Below are 24250 nucleotides of genomic sequence, written 5' to 3'. Positions count from 1 at the left end.
GGCTGATCTTCAAAGATCTTTCATACAATATTGGCATTGGTTGAGAGCTCTCCAGGCCGCTTTCGAATATGTTCAATAAAGGTGTCAAGCGAATGAATGGTGCTTAGTGCTAATACCATATTATTATCTTGCCATGCAAGACAGAGAACCTTCTCTTGTTCAATAGCATATAGAGTATTTCATGAAATAGCTGCTGTATAATCTCTAAGCTCTGTGAGAACTGCTGGAGCCTGATTTGAATGAGTAGTTCCACATGCACCATATCTCTTTTCACATAGGAATTTGAATAGTGCAACAGATGTAAAGTAATTATCTAGATAAACTGAGTAAGAAGTTACCTGCTGAGTGATAGAGGATTCAGTGACCAGCTCTATAAGTGACTCTGTAGACAGCTCTGTGGGTGGCTCTGTGGGCGGCTTCGTGGGCGGCTCTGTGGCCGGCATAGAGATAGTGGGAAGCTGTTGAAGGAGATTCACCACCATAGATCCCGTCTTTGTTAACCCTGGGAATTGAAACATAGGCATTATACTCTGCCGGCGGCTTGACCAGGGAAAAGACCATAAATAGCCGTGTTCTGCTAGGCCAAATATCTTATATCCCCGAGGAATTGGCTTGGAAGGCATTTTGTAGGTGTGTTGACTCCGTTCAAAACATTTAATCATTATCTCATCTATTGAAATCTTAGAGCCAGGGGTGTAGTATTTTCAGCATGCTGTATGGAATTCAGTAGCTAACGGCTCTACCTGATACCACCAGTCCTTATTTTGAGCCTCAGGCCGGCGGGCTTCACGGGGGTTTGATATATGAATATATCATTTAAGCTGTTGAAATCGCGTATGGCTCATATAGAATTGAATGGAATGAATAGGGCCCTGTTTCAGATCATTGCACCAGTATAGATCAGTCTGTTGAGATTTATGGACTCCCATATAGAGAAGAAGGCCTATAAAAACCTTTATCTCTACTGAATTGGTCTTTTTCCATTCTCGTGGCTGAATAATAGAAGTAGAAATAGAAGATGTTTCCATTATTATTTTCTCTGTTTCTATCTCCATCTCCACATCTGAGAGCTCCGGAGCTTCATTATCAGTATCTCCATCCTCTTTCTTTAGTTTTGCATAGAGATTTGTTGAATTGCTGATCTGTTGAAAGCATTCCTCACTGAAAAACAAGGTAAACAGGGCGTAAGGACTCTCAATATTAATATCTATAGAAAGGTTGAGAACGGGCCTTGTGAAGTAGGTTGCATAGGAAGGAATTTAACTGATTCTAGTGATGGAATCTCAGCAATGACCTTCTCAATAGGTCTCTTTCGTTTTTTAGGTGTTTTTGTATGAGCTGGAGAATCAATTAGTTATCTAGATCATAAGGATTGATTAATATAAGGAAATTACCTTTGGATTTGGCAGGTGTTTCAGCGGATTCCATGTTTGCAGGTGGATATCATGAAGAGAGGCCTGTAGGGAGGCCTGCAGGTAGGATTTCATTGCGTTGAATTTCATACACGATTTGAATGCTTGGCTGAGAAACGCGCATCAGTGGATTTCAATAGCCAATAGCTGCTCATATAAAATTCTATGGGATTCTATTGGCCATGCCAAGGCGCCGGTGCAAATTTCCATACGACTAATTGAAACCACGCTAATTTGCACAAAACCTACCGACGAAGGGATAGGCCGCCGTAGCTGACTAAACAACTACGGCGGTGTAATGACTCACTCAATCAATCAATCAAGACGCCTGCGTAGCTCTCAAAGAGCAGTATCAAGCACATTGATTGAGGTTTCAAGGATTCAGTGACAGTTCTGCCTCTTGCACTTCCAGCCCTTCCACTGCTTGCTGTAGTCAGATCTCCTAACTTTATCCAACAAACATAGTAGAGAAGAGAATATTGACAGGAAAAATGCACATTACATCGGGAACTTCGATTCTTTCCGGTAAGAAGCCGCCCTGGAGCTACCCGGAACCTTCAACTAACTGTCTGATCAAGTTCCTGTTCAATGCACACCAGATATGCTACCGAACCGTCCAAATGAGGATTTCTGGCAGTCTTCTTTCTTCAAGAAATGGCCTCAACTCCCATCACCAGAAGACGTCCGTGATCAGGCTCGTGCTCAATATCAAGCGGGATCCGCTCCAGACAGACGAAAAACTTTTGGGGGCACAGGCCCACAATGGAACCCACCACCCGCGTCATTTGAATCGATGGGTTTGTTTGTCAAATGGGGCGCCAACATTATGATTGCTGAAGGTCAAACTCTTTATGCGATCCGTCACTTTTTGAAAGGAAGTGTGCCTGTCCCTGAGCTGTATGGTTGGCGCACCGATGGAGGCGAGGTTTTCCTTTACATGGAGTTGGTATGTGGGCAGACTTTGGAAAAAGTCTGTGATTCACTGATCCCAAATGAGCGCATGAAAGTTTGTTTACAACTTCATACTTATATCTCCAATGTACAATGCCTCAGGCAGGATCCCCAGGACCCATTTATAGGTAATTCTGCTCTGTACTAAACCTGTTTTTAATATGTCCACTAAAACCCCCTCTGTTTAGGCAACATCAGGCGGGAACAATTGTATGACAGAGCTATTGGTGAACAGTTCATGGCAGAAGCAGGGCCTTTCCGATCTGTCAAGGAGTTTCATGACTGGTTCATTTTCCTCTGCCGGCGCCCCATGGCAGATCCTTACTTTATTCCAATAGAGCCCTTCCGTGCTGACCTTCCTGATGATTGTACAATAAAATTCACACACGGAGATCTCCATCCAAGCAATATCATGGTATCTCAGTCGGAGCCATCACAGGTTGTTTCAATCTTTGATTGGGAGCAATCAGGCTGGATGCCAGAGTACTGGGAAGATCGGAAAGCTCACTACACTGCAGAATTCAAGGGTGAATGGGCTACAAAGTATTTGCCCATGATATTGCATCAGTATGAGAGTACAGCTGAGGCATGGTGGTGGTATACATCATCAACTGGATGGTAGTTATCAGATCCAGTATTCAAAATCAATATTCTATTGTTAAGACATACTCTATGAATTATACCCATTGTTTGTACTCTGTGTCTAGAATATCTGAAATGAGGCCAGAAAATATGCAGATCTACTATGTGGCGTACTTACGCCTCTAACCACCCCTCGCTGATTCCCAGAGCTTCCGCTCCACCCCTTTCTTCTTCCGCCTCTACTCAAAGCTTCTATCCTTCCTTTTATGACCCTGCGATCGCTCCTTCCGCAGGAATCAATCACTGTAAATAAACAAGCATGTATATGAGGGGTGGATGCAAGATTATCGTTGATCTCAGCGAGAGGGATAATTTCATGCCTTGTGTGTGTGTGGCTGAAGTCATAATTGCGCTTGAACTCGAGAAAAAATCCTGTTGCGGTGTTTCCGGTGACGTGTATCAATTTTCCTTGTCGCGGGTTTTCGATTCCAGGAACGAAGATGGCCCAATGGGCAGGCCTTGCGCCATTGGAGAAAATAGCAAGATAGATGGTACGAGTCATTGTGAGAGGGCAAAGAGAAGCAACGGATGTCCGTAGGAGGCAAAATAAGCTTGATAGAAGTTTGAAGAGCAGTGATCGAGATTCAAACAGCTGAGTGAGAAATAGTCAATGCTTTTGAGGCTGTCTGAATGAAAAGAAGAACAAGACACAGGAATCCTGAATGGGTTTATAGAGACAAATCTTCGGTCTATTGATATGCGCATTCCTGGGGCAACGCTTCATGACTGCTGTCTGATTGGAAGTAGGAACGGCGCTTACAGGCTTGAAAAAACATAAACCTGTAACAGACTAAAATGAGGATCAAGAGAATTGCAGCTTCCTCACCAGTCAATCTCTTTCTCCATGGCGGCACAGTTCCCATGAACCCCGCTGCATGACTTCCAGGGTGAACGCTATGCTGTCTCATCTTGGCGGCAAAGAGCCATCACATCAATGGAGCGCTTGACACCATTGCACTGAGACTATTTTGGTTCCAGATTTAGAAATGTGAGAAGCGGTGCATGGCTTCTAAGTGCCCGTGCTATCAGATTGGCTCAATGGAGACTCTATCCATCAATGGTTCAGCACTCGCATTGTTGAAACCCGTCAAGGACTGCATAACTTCTCTAAGAAAACTGCTTGTCTCCAAGTCAATCATTCATTATTGCAGGGTATATAAGAAACAAAACAGATCTTTCCTTCACATGCTCTGATTAACTTGAATTTTTGACAGTCGTGTTCAAGTTGGAGCTCAAGGCAGAGTCGGCGAAGTTACTCAGAGAGGTTTGGCAGACAACGCGTGCTTGTGTAGAAGGATTTATCTCAGCAAGCTCAGACACTTTGCAGAATAATTGTTGTTTTAACACTGATTTAATAACAAGCCGCAATCGCTCGCTTGCGCTCGCTTATCCAGCTTGAAAACGCGCCGTTTAATCACTCGGGTGAATGTAATGAGATATCCTGTAAGCAGCGGTGTGAGGATTAGCTGCTTATATCACAAGAGGTCCTTAAGACTCTACAAGGATTAAGTTGTAGGAGATAATACGGTAATATATCAGAGGGGATTCGGATTAATATCGATATTGTAGAACATAGGGGTCAGATTAAAACAGAATGATCCACTGGCTTCTAGAAGATTGGGCCAGCTGCTATCTATATACACAGTATCATAAGCAGATCGAGCTTGCTATGATGTAGATGGCATAGTATGATGCAAGTGGCAAGATAATGTGGGATGGTTGATCTTCTCATTGTGCGATCGCTAGCTAACTATATAGGGGTAATCACGTGCGGTGGAGGGCCGCCTGGGCAACTAGTGCCCAACAGATAATGCCTTGATTTCAAACCTGATATGACATTGGTGGTGCTTTGTTCAGCGATGTCATATCTTTAGAGCTATCGCTAATTCCAGCCTAGCACTGACACCTTAGTGCAGGTTTCTTACAACAGCCCCTCCTGAAAGGGCTGCTGTCCCAGCAGGCTAAAAAATCATAGAGTAATCATAGATAATTCACAGCAACAAGTGACAGTGAATCTTTGTTGTTTCACTGATAACACAAAACTTATAGAAGTAAATAGAATCATAACTGATAATATAGAAATAAATAAAATCATAGAACATATGATTTCACAAAGAATATAGAGAATCAGAATCTTTGAGCAAATCTTAATTTTGATAAACTATTAAGAGATTCCTTCCCCCCCCTCTGCCAGCAATATTCAAAATAAAAAATGTAAGTAATCACTAGAGAATCAATGGGTTATCAATATAGAAACATTTGTTGATAGTAAAAGCAGTTTTTTAACAATATTTTTCAAAGAAATTCTCAGTCAATAAATATTGTGTTGTTTTACCTGCATTTTCAAAAAGAGATTACTAACTTGCTTCAAATAGAATCAGCAATCACGTATTATTATTATTATTCTTTCATTATAGATGTATGCAGTCAGTGATTATGACATTTATCTTAAGTACTTTAGAATTTTTCAACTTAAGGAATAAGCTAATATACAATGTTCATTTAAATACATGCAATAGCCAGAATTTCAGGTCAGAATCAAACAATTATTCAAATTATTTTATTTAAAAAAAAATGTCAAAAGAAATGACAGCAGATCAATACATTCAATTTAAAATAAATGAAATAAAGAGTATAAAAAACAATAACTATTAAAAGAAAAAAAAAGCATTCACAAAATCAAACTTTTCAAAACAAGTCAAAATCAAAAATAATTAAAATGAAACAAATTTCAAAGTAAAAGTAACAAAATAAAAATAAAAACAAAAGCAAAAATTAAAGTAAATACATAAAAACAAAAGAAAAAAAAAGAAAATAAAAATTGAATTCATTATCAGATCAACCTATTCAATTGAAATCTTGTAACAATATTTAATTCTTTTAAATATTTTCTAATTCAGTTGCTTTTTTTGCAGCTTTATCAGTCATTTCATTGTCATATATACCCATATGAGCAGGCACTTAGTGAAGATGAATAGAACAATTAAATGAGATTTTTCTTTGAATATTTTGAAGAATTTTCAAAACCAGCTCTAGCATTTATTGTTCACTGCTGATTTTATTACTTTGAAATCTTCTAAACTCAGCTTGATTATCAGAATATTCAAATATATTCAAATCTTTTCCATTGTTCAATCTTCATCTCAACCAATTTGAAAGCTCTTGAAATTACAAATAATTCAGTATTAAAGCTTTAAATCAGCAATGAAAACAGCTGGTTCTGACATTTTATCATAATCTTAAATCAGTATCAATGTCTTTCAAAGGAGGAGGAGAAGCAAAATCAATGAGAAAGAAAGATAAAAAAGAAAAACAAATATTGAAGATTGAAATTAATATTGCAATATCAATTAAAAAAGTTGCAACAACACAAAAGTCAACCTCAAATGGAAAATACAACTACACAATCAAAACTTTGAATTTCACAATAAAAATTTCATGGGAAGATACAGCATACTTATGCCTAATAAATTTAGTAACTCTCTTTTTAAATAAAAATCATTGGCAGTGATGTTGGTGATGATTTCATTAGATTACGATTTTTTGATGTAAAAGTTAAAAAAAAGGGGTTCAGAGATTGTGTCTAAATCATGATTGAACTGCAATAACACTGAAACTGGAAAAACATTCTCTCAAAATAGCAGCATTTTAAAATTAACCTCACCAGTTAATTCAGTCTGATTCTGTGAATTTTGTACAATACTAACCACACAGCTCATATTATAAACTTCACATATTACAATAAAAAACTCCAAAGATCAGGCCTTTGAAGATGAGAGATAATTGTAATAAACATAATAGAGATATCTATATTAAAAAATAGATACATGGTGATAGAAAGGCATAAAACAATCAATTGTGATGAATGTAATATAATGATAACATTGTTTATATAATACACACTAATATCTGTAGATAGAGAAGATCAGCAATTATTTTTGAATAATATAGATTACTATCTTTTAAATATCTTTTAGAAATTGTATAAAGATTAATAAAGTGGTTTCTTTATTATCAACATCTTTAATCTTGATGCTGGATCCGGGAATTAATCATCAAAATACTACTGAGATACTGAAGGTCTTTACTTTTATATAAATACACTGAAAACGATAGCGAACGATAGCCCTGATCGCAGGGAATCTCACGACACCCAGCAATCCCCAGTTGAGGTGGTGCTGGTGCCATGGTTGTGATGGAGGAAATCGTGGGACGCGCTGACGGACGCCCGCGAGAAGAAAACTCTGACAAGAGGCAGCAGCCCACCACATGTGGAGCAATATTGACACAGTTGAGCAATGTTCTTTGCAATGGGAGCGAAGATCCTGCCATCAACGGCAAAGGGAAGGAGGTAGTGGAGGAGGCAGCCAGGTTGGTGAGGGAGTTGAAGGTCAAACTGGGGGAGGTGATGCTGGCCAAGGTGGAAGATGCGACCGTGGCGACACGCGCACAACGCCAACCCGAAGGAGTGAAAGAAGCCAAACTGTCATCATGGGCCAAGGTCGCAGGACAGGGAATTCCAGAAAAACCAGTGCCTAACCGAACCCTCCGCGAGATTACTGTCCTACGCCGGGACTGCGAAGCCCTCCCAGCTGAGGAGGCCACCCCCCCAGCGATTGTGGCAGCCGTCAACGCCAGAATTGTGGATGTGACAAAGGGAAAGGTGCTTGCAGCAAGATGTCTCCCCAGTGGAGACATCATCCTGACAACCGACGCGAGGGAGACCAGGGAGGCCTTGACTAAGAGCAGCACATGGCTGGAAGTCTTGGGACAAAAGGCGAAGGCAAAGCACACCCTGTACCCAGTCATGGTTAAGGGAGTCCCAATGGGCAACACCAACTGGAAGGAGGAACAGCAAGCCATCAAGGCAATTTACGCACAGAATGAAGGACTCCGAAGAGGGGTACAAATTGAGAGACTGTCTCTACGACGGAATGCCAGCTTGCAGGCAAAGGTTGGGTCTCTTGTACTCAGCGTCACCTCGCCTCAGCAAGCCAACCTACTAGTAGACAATGGATTGATAATAGACAGCATATTTTGTGACGTTGAAATCTTCCACCGGGAAGCGCAGGTCACCCGGTGCTTTAACTGCCATGAGTATGGGCATACGGCCAGATTCTGCAGGCAGGCCAAAAGGTGCGGGTTCTGCGCGGCAAAAGAACATGACGACAAGGAATGCCCAGCACGAAAAGCTGGGGAACAACCGAGGTGCGCAAATTGTAGGGGAACACACCCAGCCTGGGTCTCTAAGTGCCCTGAGAGGGAGAGGGCATCAAGCAGGGCCCGTACAGCATACATGGAAAGACCCCGTAGGTTTATGGAGCCAAAAGCACAAGATGGGTGGCAGGTGGTGCAAACCAGAGGAAATAAAAGGTTACCCACTGGGGAACCAGAGGGCCAAAGAAGAGGACCAGGCCGACCCAAGGGGATTCTGCAAGCAGGCGAAGCCCAGAGAGGAGCTCTAAGTGCCTTTATAGCACCACAGAGCTCACAACCTGGGTCTCAGCTACAGGAGGACCTAATGGACTACACGCAGACCCCAGCCCCCACGCAACAATGAGGGACACACTAAACCTCCTACAATATAACGTGCACAACTCTGCGAGAGTTATGGGTGCGTTATTGGCAGACCCTGCAACAGAAGACAAATACGACGTAATTGCAGTACAAGAGCCCAGCCGGAATCCCCACATGCTAGCAACACACTGCCCCAGAAGCTGCGGCTTCTGGCCAGCATATCACCCGGAAACACACCCAAGAGTATGCTTTCTGGTCAACAAAAGGCTCGTGGAACACACATGGGAATGCCACTACCACTCAGAATACATTGCAGTGCTGACAATCACCACCGACCTGGGTAAGGTGCAAATAGTCAATGTGTATGCACCTCCTCCAGGGGGCTACAGCAGTGAACCGGAGGAATCCCCCATAGGCCAGCTGCAGGAGGTAGCCGGAATGGGCACAGATGCAGAGCTGGTCATATTAGGAGATCTTAATGTCCACCATGAGAGGTGGGGAGGGGTGAGAGTGGAGAGAAACTTCCGCATGGCATGGCAGCTAATAGCACAGGTGGATAGGCTGGGTCTCCAGCTTGCCACACCTGTAGGGGCTACCACATGGCAGGACAGAGGCAGCCCAGGAACGACTATAGACCTCACCTTTCTATCACCACTCCTGCACGACAAGCTCAGGAGGTGTGCAATAGCGGAGGAGGCATGCAAAGGATCTGACCATAAGCCCATAGAAACAACACTGGAACTCACACCCATCCCAAAGGAGGCTGAGAGACGAAACTGGAAGAATGCGGAGCCTGAGGAGGTAGCAAGGGACTGCCAAAAGCTATATGTGCCACAAAGCCTGGACTCCAGGCAAGCAGTCAAGGAGTATGCAGACTACCTGGTAGGATTTGTAGGGACATTAGCGGACAAACACGCCACCGTAAGTAAGGCTGGGTTAAAATCCAAGACATGGTGGTCACCGAGGGTGGCCAAGGCAGTGGAGGAGTACAAGCAGGCTAGGAGGTCCCAGCTCCCAGAAATGGAGCGGCTCAGGGCACGCTGCAAGCGCAACAGAGAAATCCACTTGGCTAAGACAGCAAACTTCAGAGATCTGGTTGACAGGACCCGTGGTGACCCCAGATTGATGTGGGGACTAGCAAAATGGGGCAAGGAAAGAAGCCATCTGCCCCCACAGGCACCTACTGTCCCCCCCCTGAGAACAGGGGAAGGGGCTGACGCGACGGTAGAAACCTCTTTTGAGGGGAAGGCTGAGGCATTACGACAACGGTTCTTCCCACAGCCAGAGCCCGCCGACTTAAGTGACACCAATATGGAGCTGCTGCAAGCTGAAAGGGAAGCGTCAAATGACACCATCAGTGTGGAGGACATGGAAAGCCTGATCCAGAGACTGCCAAACAGGAAGGCACCAGGGAGGAGTGGGATCACCAACGAGTTCCTTAAGATGCTGGGCAGAACATTTGTGGAGGCCATAACAGCTCTCACCAATGCATGCTGGCATTGGGAGACTTACCCAGACACGTTTAAGGAAGCCAAGACAGTGGCCTTGCGCAAGCCAGGGAAGGCTGACTACCAGACTGCAGGAGCGTGGAGACCCATTGCCTTGCTGGACACAATAGGGAAGATTGTGGAGGCAGCAACTGCAAAACGCCTGCGGAAGATCGCGGAGGACCACAACCTGCTACCCTCACAGCAAATGGGGGCAAGAAGGGGCAGGTCCACTGAAACAGCCATAGCACAACTTCTAGCCCAGATAAGGACAGTGTGGCAGCACCCAGGACAGGTGGCATCGGTACTCTCCCTAGACATGACAGGGGCCTATGACAAGGTGCTGCGGGAGCGAATGGTTCACATCCTCCGGCGACTGGGCATCCCCAGGGACCTGGTGGGATGGGTTGCGTCCTTCATGACCAACAGGAAATCCACAATTGCCTTTGAGGGCCAGGAATCAGACACCTTTGACATCCCAGCAGGCATCCCGCAGGGGTCACCCCTATCACCTATACTATTCCTATTCTACAATGAGGAACTGGTGCGCATCTGCTCAAGACCGGGGCGCCCGGTGGTGTGCATAGCCTTTGTGGACGATGTCAACGTGATGGCCTATGGCCAGTCCACTGAGGACAACTGCAGGGAGCTCCTGCGCATGCATCGGGCATGCGAGGAGTGGGCAGCACGGCACGGGGCGGTCTTTGCCCCCCAGAAGTATGAGCTAATGCACTTCACACGGGCGCGCAACCAATTCAACCTACAGGCTGAGCTGAGACTACCAGGACAAACTATACAACCGAAACAGGTGATGAGGGTATTGGGTGTATGGTTAGACTCTAGGCTGAGATGGAAGGGCCACCTGGACGCGGTGGCAGGCAAGATGAAGACTCAAGTCAGAGCACTGTCCCAAACCACCCAATCCACATGGGGGCTCCCACTACAACAAGCGAGAATGGTGTATAACATGGTCATCAGGCCGGCCCTGACCTATGGAGCAATAGCATGGCACCAGCCACAGGGGCAGGGGGGCACGGGTCCAGCTAAGTCAGGACTGGCCCTCAAGCTGACCACAGTGCAGAACTCCTGCCTCAGAATAGTGGCAGGGGCATACAAAAGAACCCCAACAAGCACACTGGAAGCGGAAACCCACACAGTACCCTTAGACATCCACCTGGATGGGCTAGTGGCAAAGGCGGTCAACAGGATGAAGGCCTCAGGAATGGCGCAACAAATTGAGAATGCGTGTGCAGCCATAAGGACCAGGCTTCGGCACCGGGGGGTGACAAGGGGGGCACAGAGACACATGGGAGCTGTGGTTCACCCGGCAGCCCTGCCAGTGGACTGGGAACAGCAATGGATTCAGGGTGCTAAGGAGAGAGCTACAGCAGAGATGACACCGGAACAACGAGCCAACCTGGACCAAGCCTCATATAATCACTGGCTGAAGCGCGAGCAGCTCTGGAGGTGGGTGCAGAGGTGGAAAAGACGTGAGCCCCCCTGGGGGGAGCGGCATGGCCGGCCCCCAGACAAGAAAATTCTGAAGTGGCACACCGGCCTGCGCAAGGCTCGCAGCACTATCATCATCCAATTGAGGTCAGGGAAAACCGGACTGGCAGCTTTCCTAAACCGGTGTAAGGTACCTGAATTCCCCACCCCACAGTGCCCCTGTGGGTATGAATGGGAAACAGTCGAACATGTTCTGATACACTGCGAACGCTGGGAGCAGCAGCGTCAGGGCCTTATAAGAAATGGCAGGCTAGACAAGAGGATGCTGCTAGACACCAAGGAAGGCCTGCATCTCCTGTCAAACTGGTGGATGGAGAGCGGGATTCTAGGCCAGTTCACATTAGCACGCGAGCTGACACACTATGTACCATAAGGCCCTGGGCTGCCTTGGACCCCCAGAATCCCCTGAATCCCACATGCACTCACTCCCCTGACTACTTAGCCCCTCCCTCTCCTCCCTCTCCTCCCCATCCCCTCGCCTCTCTCCACCTCATTTGCACCACCTCATTTTCATCCCCTCATCATCTCCTCACCCTGCCGTATAATCTCCTCTATCTACCCCTTCTGTCAATCCCCTCTACCCCCTCCTGTCACTCCCTTCTATCCTAACAGCGCCTACTATCTGTCCCTCCCTTCTTCCTTTCTTTTGTTACTATGCTTTCTCTAATTCCTTTTCCTTGTTCCCGCTCCCATTGCAAGGAACAGCTCTAGCTGACTTGCCCGGTACCCTGCAGATGAACAGGATAGTTAACACCGCTGTGCGCAAGGTTTTTCACCCCCCTGCGCCAAGGCGCAGTGGGGTTTTCCTAGCTAGACATATGGTAGCAGAACCGCATATCCATTGGATGAAGGCGGAGTATAATAAATAATAATAATAATAATAATAAATATCTTTTATATATATTTCACACTACTCTTATAATTATTCCTATAATCTATCTCTTACAAGCACTTAGAATGATACTCATATTTCAAAAGATTTGAAAACAATTCAAGGAGCCCATCTTTTAATACTGAATAAAGATTTTAAATTATTAAATGATTTATAGTATCAGCTCCTGCTGCTGTGATTATTGAAGATGAAAAAATAACTATCTTTAATTCATCCCCAGTTAAATCAGATCATTTCCATTTCTTATCATGTTTATATTCATTATCTTCTTGCAAAGAATAAATCTCAGTTGAATTATTTGATGATGGAAATAATATTCTCATAAAAGTTTGATATTTATCTTCAAATGAATTAGTTATAATTTCCTCATTCTGAAAGTTATAAGTTAATGTTGATAGTTTAAACATTGTTTTTGACTTTGTATATCTGAAAGCTTTGAAGATCTCTTTTCCCTGAGCATTTTCTAGAAAGTTATTCCAACAATCATTCTTTACTTTTTTAATTGTCGAGAAATAATCATTTCTAATATTTTTTAAATACTTAAATGAGGTAAGATCTTCTTTCTAATCTCTTTTAACTCTAGCTAAATGTCTTCTTTTATTTGAAATCTCATCATTTTACCAAGGCTGAGAGAATTCAGAGACTCTTTTCAATGGAATATAATTTTTTATACTTGAAAAAATAATCTCAGTGATTAAATTTACTCTTTCTTCAAGCATTTTGTCTGTAAAATTTGTATCTGATTTTGAATAAAGAGTTTTCTTATTCTTTAATTTTAACTTTTCAATCATTCTTTTCACTTCTGTCCACTGAGCTTTTTCATAATTGTATTGATTTGAATATAATGTGTTTTGAACTGTTTGATTACTATCTAATTCCATATTGTGAGGGGTGATGACAATGTGAAGAGTGAATAGTAGAAGATAGTATATAGTGTAGTGGAAGATAATAATAATTATAGTAGTAGTATAGTTGAAGTTGTAATTGTAGTTGTAGTTGTAGTTGTAGCTAATCGCTGAAGAGGAAAAGAAAGAGAAAGAAGATGTGCGAAACACATGCATCCATATATATATACATATAAAAATAGTGGTAGCGAGAGTATAATGGAAAGAGGTAAGAATAGACGAAGATATAAACAAAGATAATATAATAATAAGGAAATAATAAACGAGTGCATTACAGTTATATACTAATCATTCAATTAGAAAAAAAAGTCTCGACTTCTTTTCCAAGAGAATCAACTGGAGTAGATCTGAATTAGGAGTCATATTTTGATTGGAATGAAATAAATTCATCTAATAATTCAACATTTGTGCAAAAAAAGAAGATACCATCTCAGTTATTTAGAATTTACTCCATGATTAAAAACAGTTTCTCTAGTTTAAATATGGAGAAAGTGGTTTTTGAAAATCTCTCTCCTTGGAAGAAAGATTTTGTCAGTCTTATTGCTTTAAATATTAGTCAACTTTCAAAAAAAATTCAAACTGAACAACATCTAAATCTTCTAAAACAAATGACAAATAAAGCAATTCTTATATACACTGATGGCTCAAAATGTGAGAAAACTGGCAATTTTGGAGCTGGAATAGCACATTCAGAAAATAATAAAAACTATATTCATGATTCTTGGCAAATTGGAAAAGAGTCAGAAGTTTTTAATACTGAATTATTTGCAATTTCAAGAGCTTCAAATGGGTTGAGATGAAGATTGAATAATGGAAAAGATTTGAGCATATTTGGATATTCTCTGATAGTCAAGCTGGGCTTAAAAGACTTCAAAAGGAATAAAATCAGCAGTGGACAGTCAATGCTAGAGCTGATTTTGAAAAGTCTTCAAAATATTCAAAAATCTCATTCAGTTGTTCTATTCATCTTCACTGGGTGCCTGCTCACATGGGTATATATGGCAATGAAATGGCTGATAAAGTTGCAAAAAAAGCAACTGAATTGGAAGTCTGCTTTCAAAGAATTGTAACATGGGCTTATATTAAGAGAAAAATAAGAGAATCATGTTTGCAAAAATAGCAAGATATCTGGTTTTTATAAAAAAAGAGTATATATTATTCCAGGTTTGAAACTAAGCCAAAATGGAAAGCTTGCTCAATTAAATGTAAAAAGAAACTTTTTGCTACAATAATGCAGCTAAAACTTGGACATGGTTATTTTAAATCATATTTAACAAAGATTAGAAATGATTTAAGTGATTTATGTTCAAATTATCAGTTATATGAAAACCCAGAGCATTTTCTTTTACATTGTACAAAGCATACAGAGTTAAGATTAAGATTGAGAGAGAAGTTTAAAACTGCATATATCTATAATGGAAGAAAATAATTTTACTTTGTACAAAGCATACAGAGTTAAAATTGAGATTGAGAGAGAAGTTTGAATTTTGACAGTTAAATTTAAAACTTTTATTCAATACAAAAATTGGAAATGAATTCTTGATTGAATATTTGAAAGAATCAAATATTGCTACAAGATTTTAATTGAATAGTTTGATTTGATAATGAATTCAATTTTTGTTTTTCTTTTTATCTTTTGTTTCTATATATTTGCTTTAATTTTTCTTCTTGTTTTTATTTTTATTTTGTTACTTTTACTTTGAAATTTATTTCATTTTGATTATTATTGATTTTGACTTGTTTTGAAAAGTTTGATTTGTGAATGCTTTGTTTTCTTTAAATAGCTGCTGTTTTTTATACTTTTTATTTCATTTGTTTTAAATTGAATGTATTGATTTGTTGTCATTCTTTTGACATTCCTTTTTAAATTCAATAGTTTGAATAGTTGTTTGATTTTGGGCTGGAATTCTGCTATTGCATGTATTAAATTGACTTTGTATATTAGCTTATTTTTAAGTTGAAAAATCCAGGAGTATTTCAGGTAGATGTTATAGTCATTGACTGCATATATTTATAATGGAATAATAATAATAATAATAAGTAGAACAATTAAGATTCAGAATATGTATTTATAGTTTTAAACATTTCTGAATCAGATGTTATTATTTCAACTCAAGTCAGAAATCAGAAGAATGAAAGAACCATGAACAATGATATAAGAAGATGAATGAGACACTCAAGAATAAAGATATCAAAAAGAAAATAGATGTACCGATAAGCAAGATAGCTGCTTCTAATATTGACATAATAGAATCAATATGATTTTTTTAAACAAAGACAGAGAATCTATCAATCATTCTATCAATTATTTTACTGATCAATTTTCAATCACTTCTGATATTTTATCTGTCAATTGATTGACAAGATGTCTAAATGTCAATATTGAGAGCTCTTCTTCAAATCAACATCTCTATCTTTGAGATTTCTAAATATTTAATACTGATGCTGAGTAATATATATGCAATAATCAATCTAGAGTTCTAATATATGAATCATCAGAAGAGTAGATTTATACAGAAGATTCAACAACAAAAGTTGTGAAATTTGAAACTATTTGAATTTACATAATCAATACTCTAAATAAGAAGTTCAAAATAATTATTAAAAATGCTGTATATATTTCTTTCTCACATATCAATCTAATCATTTGAAAACCTTGCTATCATATAGAGGGAATCTATCTCAATGGCAAATTGTTTAGATTGTGGAGAATTAGTGATGATTTGATCTTCACTTGTATAGAAATGTATAATGAACTGTTAGTTATTGAATATCACAGAACTAGTGAGAACATCTTAATACTTGCTAATATTATCTCAACTAGCAATTCAGCAGAGTTTGTGAAGATAACAGAATCTACTAAGATATTGAGATAATCAATCATTTTGTAATAGGCGCAACGGAGATATCTATGTTAGGAATAGCTACGTGGCGATAGAAGAACACGGACCACGCCAGAATCAATCGTGATGGATGTAGCGTGGTGGCAACATTGTCTATATAATGCTCGCTGATATCCGTAGATCTTAGCAGATCAGCGATTAGCTTTGAACAATAGAGATTGCTACCTTTCTAATATCCTTTGTACGTACTTCACACTACTCTTGTAATTACTTTGATAGCCCATCTCTTACACACTTTCATTTACATCTTAAAAAGTTCTACTGCTTCTAATGTTGATGCTGATAACAAAGAACTTTGCAAATCTTATTATCTTACTAAAGCAATGAATCAAATATCTCACTGTTCTCATATACAATCTAAACTATTCTTCAAGTATCATTCTGCAGAGATCATCTCTATCTTCAAAATTTTTGAATATTCAATATCAGTATTCAATAATATATCTGCAATAATCAATCATGTTATCATTTATCTGTAAGATTCAAAGAATCTAGTGATTGAATATAATATATCTGATAGCTTGTTAATGAATGTGGTTGAAACAGCTAGTGATGTCTCTTTTGTGAATAATTCAGATAGAAAATCAATAGAAGATTATATCTTTAAATTTCTTAAAAAATTTATTGATTGAAAGTCAAAGAAATAGAGAGTAATAAAAACTTTCATCACTGAAGCTGAACTACTAGCTATATCACAGATAAATAAGAAGTTAATCTGATAAAAATAATTATTTGATCATCTGAGATTCAATTCAAAGTACAAGATTTCAATTCAATATGATAATTGACAAACAATTGACATTCATACTAAGGAAGATTCTTCCATCACAATCAAATTACACCACATTGATATCTAAAGCAATTGGTTGCAAGAATGGATACAATTCAACAATATCTTAATATAATAAACATCTACAAGCAACATGCCAGCGGATGGTTGACCAAGTCATTATTGCAACAGAGGCAAAGAAAATTCATCAAATAGATAAAATTAGTTGATATAACTGATTTTATTGATAAAATAATAAAATAAGATATAAAAACTCAATGAGTTTGAATGAGAGAAGTTCAACATTCTCATATATTTTCTTTATCTATTTCTTTTCATTTTATTAATCATCATGTTTTCTACATTATTTCCTATTCTGGTAATTTTTCCAGCTTCATTACTGATGTTATTCTGCTGATGGGGGTATGTGAGAAATGATTTATCATATCAAGCATTGTGAGAAGTGATCTATCATATCAAGCAAAGATCTTCTATTATCTCAATTTTAAAAACCAAATAACTGCTCTGATGTATACCAGTACTGCCCCCATCATATATTCAAGCATTCTCTTTCTTATAAATACTATCTGATTATCATGTAATTACTGGAGTTATAATAATCAATTCAATTTACTTATTCGATATTTAGTATTTGGGTCAATATTCAGACTTATTTAGTTCCGACAGGTAGGTAGATTGGCAGCAATAGATTAGCAGTGATAGATTAGCAGCAATAGATTGGTAGCGATAGATAGATTGACAGCAGCGATAGATTAGCAGCGATAAATAGATTGACAGTGGTAGATAAATTGGCAGTGATAGATAGATTCGCCGCGGTAGATAGGTTGGCAGCGATAGATTAGCAGCGATAGATAGCTTAGCAGTGAGGGATAGCTTAGCAGCGAGGGATAGCTTAGCAGCGAGGGATAGCTTAACAAGATTGAACAGCAGTAGCTAATAGATAGAGGTAATATCTCCACCAATCATATCATCAGATTAATATCTAGATATGTATTATATAATCATCAGAATAGGGACCAAACCTCAATCAAAATCATAGTCAGTCTCAAATCATATTTTTATTTTCAATAGTCAGTACTTTACATAAAATATCAAAATTTTTATTAATCTCATTTCACTCACGTTTTAATAATTTTAGTCATTTTACACTTTCATTCTGATTCTGATTCCACTGAAAATCATGTTAAAAAATGGACTGGGATCAAATCAAATCAAATTAAACATGAAATTCATGATCGCATCAATCAGTCTACAGTGGCCAGTTTATAAATATATTCATTTATGATTATAAAAGTTCTTTCTCTTACAATTTTGTTTTATAATTGTATAGCTTTTAATAATTTCTCTGTATAATCTTCATACTGTGTTCTGTTATAATATAATATTCAATATTCTTTGATTTTAATTTCTTTTTTTATAAAAAATTGTTTAAAGGATCTTTTCTTCTAATTTTTTTTTTCCTTTCTTTTCTTAATCAATTTGTAATTTGTATTAGAATAGTGTTTAGTTCATTAATTAGTAGTACATCTATAGTAGCTGCTGAAACCATGAATTACATATTTGATTTAGTTTGATTTGATTCCAGTCCATTTCTTGATATGATTTCCAATGAGATCAAAATTAGAATGAAAGTGTAAAGTGACTAGAATTATTGAAATATAAATAAAATGAAATTAATAAATCTTGATATTTTATATAAAGTGACTGACTATCAAAAATAAGAACATGATTTAAGACTGATCATGATTTTGACTGAAATTTAGTCTCATTCTAATGATTATATAATACATATCTAGATATCAATCTGATGATATGATTGGTGGAGATATCACCCCTATCTAGTGCTGCCAACCTATTTACCCCTGCCACACTATTTACCGCTGCGAATCTATTGCTGCTGCCAACCTATCTACCGCTGGTAATCTATCGCCGCTGCGAATCTATCACTGCTGCCAACTTATCTATCGCTGCTAATCTATATAGGGTAAATCATGGTCCCATTTGGTCCCATTTTGTAAAATGGGACCAAATGGGACTAGAACTGTTAATTTATAAATAAAACATGATCTGGGACTAGAATTATAATATAAATCATGTAAAGTGACTGATTTGGTAAACACTATATAGGACCAGGACTAAGATATCTGATAATGGGACTAAGGAAAAATTTAGTCCTAGTCCTATGCAGGGTCACACAGCCAGTCTAAGTACGCCCGTTACAGAGGTAGAGTGAATCAAACTGTAAGCAGTGGTGCTGGAACTAGATGTTTATATCACAAGAGGTTCTTAAGACTCTACAAGGATTAAGCTATAGAAGATAATATGATGATATATTGAAGAGGATTTGAATTGAATGATTAGATTTTGAGGTCATAAAATGTAGAAGTCAGATTATAACAGAATGATCTGCTGGCCCCTAGAAGGTTGGGCCAGCTGCTAGCTATATACATGCAGTATTGTAGGCAGATCAAACTTGCTATGATGTAGATGGCATGATAATGCCTTGATTTCAACCTGATATGACATTGGTGGTTGCTATCTATGTTCGGCGGTGTCATATCTTTAGGGCAATTACCAATTCCGGCCTAGCACTGGCACCTTAGTGCGGGTTTCTTACAAATAAAAACTGGAGTAGGGAATATCATACAAGTGTGCAGCAGTATTTAGACTTGAAGAATGACCATCTTTAACTGCTTTAGTATAAAAGAATTCTTCCTTCTAGATAAGAAGCTGTATTGGCATTTGTTGTTGACATTTTGATTGTTTAAGATGTTGGTGAGGAAGTTATCCACTAGCCTATATTATCCATTCGCTTATAGATTACGTTAGTTAACTAGTTAAGACGGCACTAGGTCAATTGCGACTTTAAGTGTAAAATTGGATCATATGGAGTTTTATTTTTTGAAACGTTCAACATCTCCCTGCTCAGCACATTTCTTTCAAAATAAATCCTAAACAAATAATTACCTTGAAATGGGCAAGCGGAAGCAATTGAAAGATGACGACGTGGAAATGGCCAACACAACCGGCGCCCTGGGCGAAAATGACGATAGCAGTAGCGATGAAGTAGTATTTTATTTTACTCCGTCAACTGACCCCCCGTTCGAAAATCGCATTGGTCCAACTTTTTAGCTAACTGATGCTCCCGGGTAATTGCGATAGGAGATGGGTATAGTGAACGTTGATTTTGAGTGGTTCGATCCACAACCAGCAGTAGATTTCCACGGTCTCCGGAATCTACTGCGCCAGCTCCTGGACAACGATGCGCAACTATTTGACCTCTCTGCATTGACTGACCTGATACTGTCGCAACCGCTTTTGGGCTCGACGGTGAAGGTTGATGGCAATGAAGGTGATCCGTTTGCATTCCTTACTGTGTTGAATCTGCAGCAACATAAGGTATACATATATATCCCGAACGCGCTTGGCTACCTAATTCATTGCTATGGCTAACTTGATATATGTACATGTACTTGCCGGCTGATACAGGATGTACCAGTTATACAAGATCTAACAAGCTACCTTCAACGAAAATCCTCCTCCTCTTCCCTACTCTCCCACTTAGACAACCTCTTATCACAACAAAGCGTACCAGCGATCGGGCTGATATTGACAGAACGACTAATCAACATACCCGCCGAAGTCGTCTCACCAATGTACACCATGCTTCTGGAGGAGATCGCCTGGGCCCTTGAAGAGAACGAACCCTACAACTTCACACATTACCTAATCCTATCAAGGACGTACGAAGAAGTCAAATCGAAACTAGATGAGGAGGACCGGCCACAAAAGAAGAAGAAAAAAGCTGCAGAAGAGAGAAACGATATATTCTACTTCCACGCGGAAGATGAGCTGTTGCAGAAACACGCCTTATGTTATGGAGGTTACCAGTATTCCCGCCAGCAAGAAGAGGGGGCGTCGGATTCTAAACGGGCATTTCATGACCATGGGGTGCGTCCGAAGGGACATTTGATTTTAATAGAAGCTGCGAGGTTTGAGGCGGCTGTGACCGATCTAAAGGAGTATCTGAATCCCTCCTCTTGAAGAAGTATATAAATGAGAATTTTCATCTGATGGTTTGTCTTTGACATATTAATCTGTGTTTCTCTAGTTCATTATCTATCTTGCTCGTAAAGATGTGGATTGCCCGAAAAAAGTCATTGTACCATACTCGAGCTCTGCTTTTGCTCTCATGCATATATTTGCGATTACTCCCACTCGGTGCCATGCAGACGCTGCATTAGATACTCCACCTCCACAAGCTTCGTCAAGGGAATCACGTTGTCCTGTCGCACATTCTTTCCTTTAGTTCCCAGCATCAAACCATTTAAGTAATCGCATGGAAGTGGGAAGGGGAATGAAAGGAAAGACCAATCAAAAAAAAAAAAACCTACCCTATACATAGCCACAACCGCTTCAACATTGATCTTCTCGTTACTCCCATTAGGTGTTTCAGGACCCGCAGGATCTCTCCCGTATGTCTTCGCCTTCAGCCTTAGCCGTTCCAGCACTTTCCTCTCCACCGCGACGTTGGTAATCGCCTCGTCAAGCCCCTTGCGATCATTCGCCTTGATCAATTTCACAAACTTCTCAGGGTTCATCCGGAACTTCGACTCCGCCACGAACTTCCCGAAGTGTATTCGTCTTGACAGAGCCTGCAGACAATTGACATCGCACGTAGCAGACGAGCCGTAGTTCTCCTGTGCCTCGCCACGGTCCTCGCGGTCGAATTTCCGGCAGGCGTTGGGTAGGATGTCATTGATGTATCGCGCCTTGATGATGTCGTTGACGTTTACGTCGTTGGGGTGGAGGATCTTGGGGTAATTAAGGGACTGGAGGATAGGCTCCTCGAGGGCGTCTGGGAAGAAAGGATATTCGTCAGGAGACTGGTAGCGGCGCACGCGTGATTGGAGGCGCTCTTGTTCTCTTAGGAGATAGTCCATAAGACTGAGGTCTGAATCTGGGATTCTAGCGCCGCCAGGGACATAGATGGGTTGGTTGAGGGGGAATTGAACCCGCTCGATTAGGTGGAACGTTATAGTGTCTTCGAGACGGCTGGAAGGGGACGGGAGTTGTGTTAGATGTGTGCCATTTGGATTGCTCAATGTATTCATTCTATCTGTTTATTCCCCTCCTCCTCCCCATTTTCAATTTTTTGAGAACTATCAACATTGAAAATAGATCGATGGGCGGAGATTGACGGATAATTTTGACTCACATTAACTGGAATCTAATATTTTCAAGATCCAGCGCCTTGGACGCATTGGACAAGTCGATGGCAGTATCCATGTTGTCGCACGGATACTGTGTAGCGGGATGGAGGAGATGTTGGTGAGGCGAGATTGCAGCTCAAAGATCCAGAGCTAATGTCACATGATATCGGATACCAACCTTGGAACTTTAATTCAGCCACTCCAGTCGGGACGCTAACCTATTTGGACTACTGCCATCGTCTGCCAAGTTTTCTAAAATTCAGAGCCAATCACAAATTCATATGAGGTTCACTAAGTCTAATTTGGAACCCCCGAACAAACTCTTTTTGATAATGACAACCTGGCCAAGCGCCAGATTAAAAATCCAAAGGTACTACACCAGGAGTAGGTAGTTCTGTTTGCTATTGATATATTATTATCGTGTAGGGAGCATAATTTCCTAAGCACTAGCATTTTTAAAGCTTGATAGAGAGTTCAGACGTTTTGTCATTTCACAAGTGCCACTGAAGAGCTGGCATCCTCAAGGGGCGAAGCTGAGCTGTGTCTAGTGTTTTTGACTAATTTGTACAGTGCAAGGTGTATATATTGAGTGTAACTATCTCCTTGAAAATATCCAAAATACAAGATGTAGGAATGATGATAAATCATACATCTCTCAAAACAGATTTAGAGAAGACCGTGGTCGGGAAAATACTTACGCCGAAAGTTATGAATTTGGTCTCTGTACTGCTTTAATTAGATACAAGTACAAGATCAAATAAGAGAAAATTCTTTTTTTGCGCTCATGACTCTCATCCTTGCTTTCTGGATACCTGCCAGAAACGTTCAGCTGCCAGTCTAGAAGTATGGTTGAATTTCCTGCACAACAAGATCCAAACATGAAAATATTCCAAAACTCAAAGTTGACCAGGAACAACACTGTAGGATTCAGCCGTGAAGATAAACCGTTCTTCTTGTCGTAGACTCTCTGGGTCTAAGTAAATCTGAACGCCTATACTCTCCTTGTCAAGATGGTAGACCCGGAAAATCATATAGATCTCGTCATTTGGCTCTCCAGCGACTTCTACCCGCATTCTTTGCATCTGCATCGTTGACAAGTTAGTCCTCGTATCACTCAAAATACTGCAGCCAACAGACGTACTCTTCGGTATTGGCTTTTGCTCACAAAGAACCGGGTGTTATTTCCCCTGTCGTCGTCTTGACTTCTATATAATATGTCGGTCTAGCTCCTCTCCATGAGTCTGGGGGTAGGTATCCCGCGCGGATGAGAAGCGAGGTGAGCGCAGAGCTCGAATCGTCAAACACAAGATCCGCAGTTTCAGAGCCATTTCCAAGGGGCAAGGTCTTGGGAGTCTGGATGAACAGTGACTTCTCTGCGGATAGTGCTCTTCCAATTATGGCGGCCGAAGCCGGGAAGATTGAGTGTTTGAAGAAGCTCGAAAACCTAGAAATCGTTAGCGATGTATTTAATAGTAGTGCAAGAGAGGATTCTGAGGTGAGACAGACATATAACTCGCCTGCGGCACCGATCTTAATGTCATGCGCGAGTTGATTCTCTGATCGCACCCCAGAGGGCCATCCGGTGGTGGTATTCCTGTACCATTGGACGCATTCTCTAGGACCTGAGAAGCTTCTGGAGGGGTTGCTTGACGACCTAGCCTAATGACATTGCAGAGTAACTGCACGAATTGGGTCACGGGAGGAACAGGCTCAGCACCGTAATCTGGTAACGCTAGAGGGCTGGCGGGTACGGTGAAAGGTCTGATCGAACGTGCTGATGCCTGACGACTTGTAACAAACGCACCAGCCGTTTCAACTTGATAGCTTGGTTGGCGTGACCTAAGCCCGAGTTCAAAGTTCTCGGATCCCAGAATCGAGCTTACTTCAAAAGCAGTTTCTGAGCTTGATGGTGGAGTATGAACCCTTACAGTTGTGTCCTCAACCTCACCATCCTAAAAGACGGTGTCTCCTGATAAAGCCAACGGCTCCGACTCCTCATTCGAGAGTCAGACCCGACACTAGGGAGGCC

At 40.5% G+C, this 24250-nt stretch overlaps 5 protein-coding genes across 5 annotated transcripts in view; 3 read left to right on the top strand and 2 right to left on the bottom strand.

Annotated features, from left to right (window-relative positions):
• Positions 1–1903: 1903 nt before the first annotated feature.
• Positions 1904–2985, top strand: HCAG_00293 (predicted protein; the record flags this gene model as incomplete). The annotated part of the gene is made up of 3 exons (XM_001543197.1): positions 1904–1937; positions 1991–2491; positions 2552–2985. The coding sequence occupies 3 exons, from the start codon at positions 1904–1906 to the stop codon at positions 2983–2985; spliced, it is 969 nt and encodes a 322-aa protein (XP_001543247.1).
• A 4206-nt stretch (positions 2986–7191) lies between these two features.
• On the top strand, positions 7192–11891 carry HCAG_00292 (predicted protein; the record flags this gene model as incomplete). Its single annotated transcript, XM_001543196.1, has 3 exons — positions 7192–8213; positions 8483–8619; positions 8878–11891. 3 exons carry the CDS (start codon positions 7192–7194, stop codon positions 11889–11891), a joined length of 4173 nt encoding a protein of 1390 aa, XP_001543246.1.
• An 8090-nt stretch (positions 11892–19981) lies between these two features.
• On the top strand, positions 19982–21052 carry HCAG_00291 (conserved hypothetical protein; the record flags this gene model as incomplete). The annotated part of the gene is made up of 3 exons (XM_001543195.1): positions 19982–20074; positions 20171–20407; positions 20498–21052. The coding sequence occupies 3 exons, from the start codon at positions 19982–19984 to the stop codon at positions 21050–21052; spliced, it is 885 nt and encodes a 294-aa protein (XP_001543245.1).
• A 164-nt stretch (positions 21053–21216) lies between these two features.
• HCAG_00290 (chorismate mutase) lies at positions 21217–22297 on the bottom strand (the record flags this gene model as incomplete). Its single annotated transcript, XM_001543194.1, has 3 exons — positions 21217–21294; positions 21403–22063; positions 22227–22297. The coding sequence occupies 3 exons, from the start codon at positions 22295–22297 to the stop codon at positions 21217–21219; spliced, it is 810 nt and encodes a 269-aa protein (XP_001543244.1).
• Positions 22298–23117: 820 nt separating this feature from the next.
• Positions 23118–24250, bottom strand: part of HCAG_00289 (predicted protein) — a gene marked incomplete at both ends in the record, with an annotated part of 4819 nt that continues 3686 nt past the window's right edge. The window contains 3 exons of the mRNA XM_001543193.1: positions 23118–23295; positions 23387–23665; positions 23788–24118. Coding sequence (XP_001543243.1) covers positions 23118–23295; positions 23387–23665; positions 23788–24118 — 788 coding nt within the window. The remainder of the gene's footprint in view (positions 23296–23386; positions 23666–23787; positions 24119–24250) is intronic.

This window comes from Histoplasma capsulatum, genomic scaffold (genome assembly GCF_000149585.1).
Source record: "Histoplasma capsulatum NAm1 scaffold_1 genomic scaffold, whole genome shotgun sequence".
In the NCBI taxonomy this organism is placed as follows: domain Eukaryota; kingdom Fungi; phylum Ascomycota; class Eurotiomycetes; order Onygenales; family Ajellomycetaceae; genus Histoplasma; species Histoplasma mississippiense.
The sequence above is the reverse complement of the archived record's forward strand: the minus strand, read 5'-3'. Positions and strand labels throughout refer to the sequence as shown.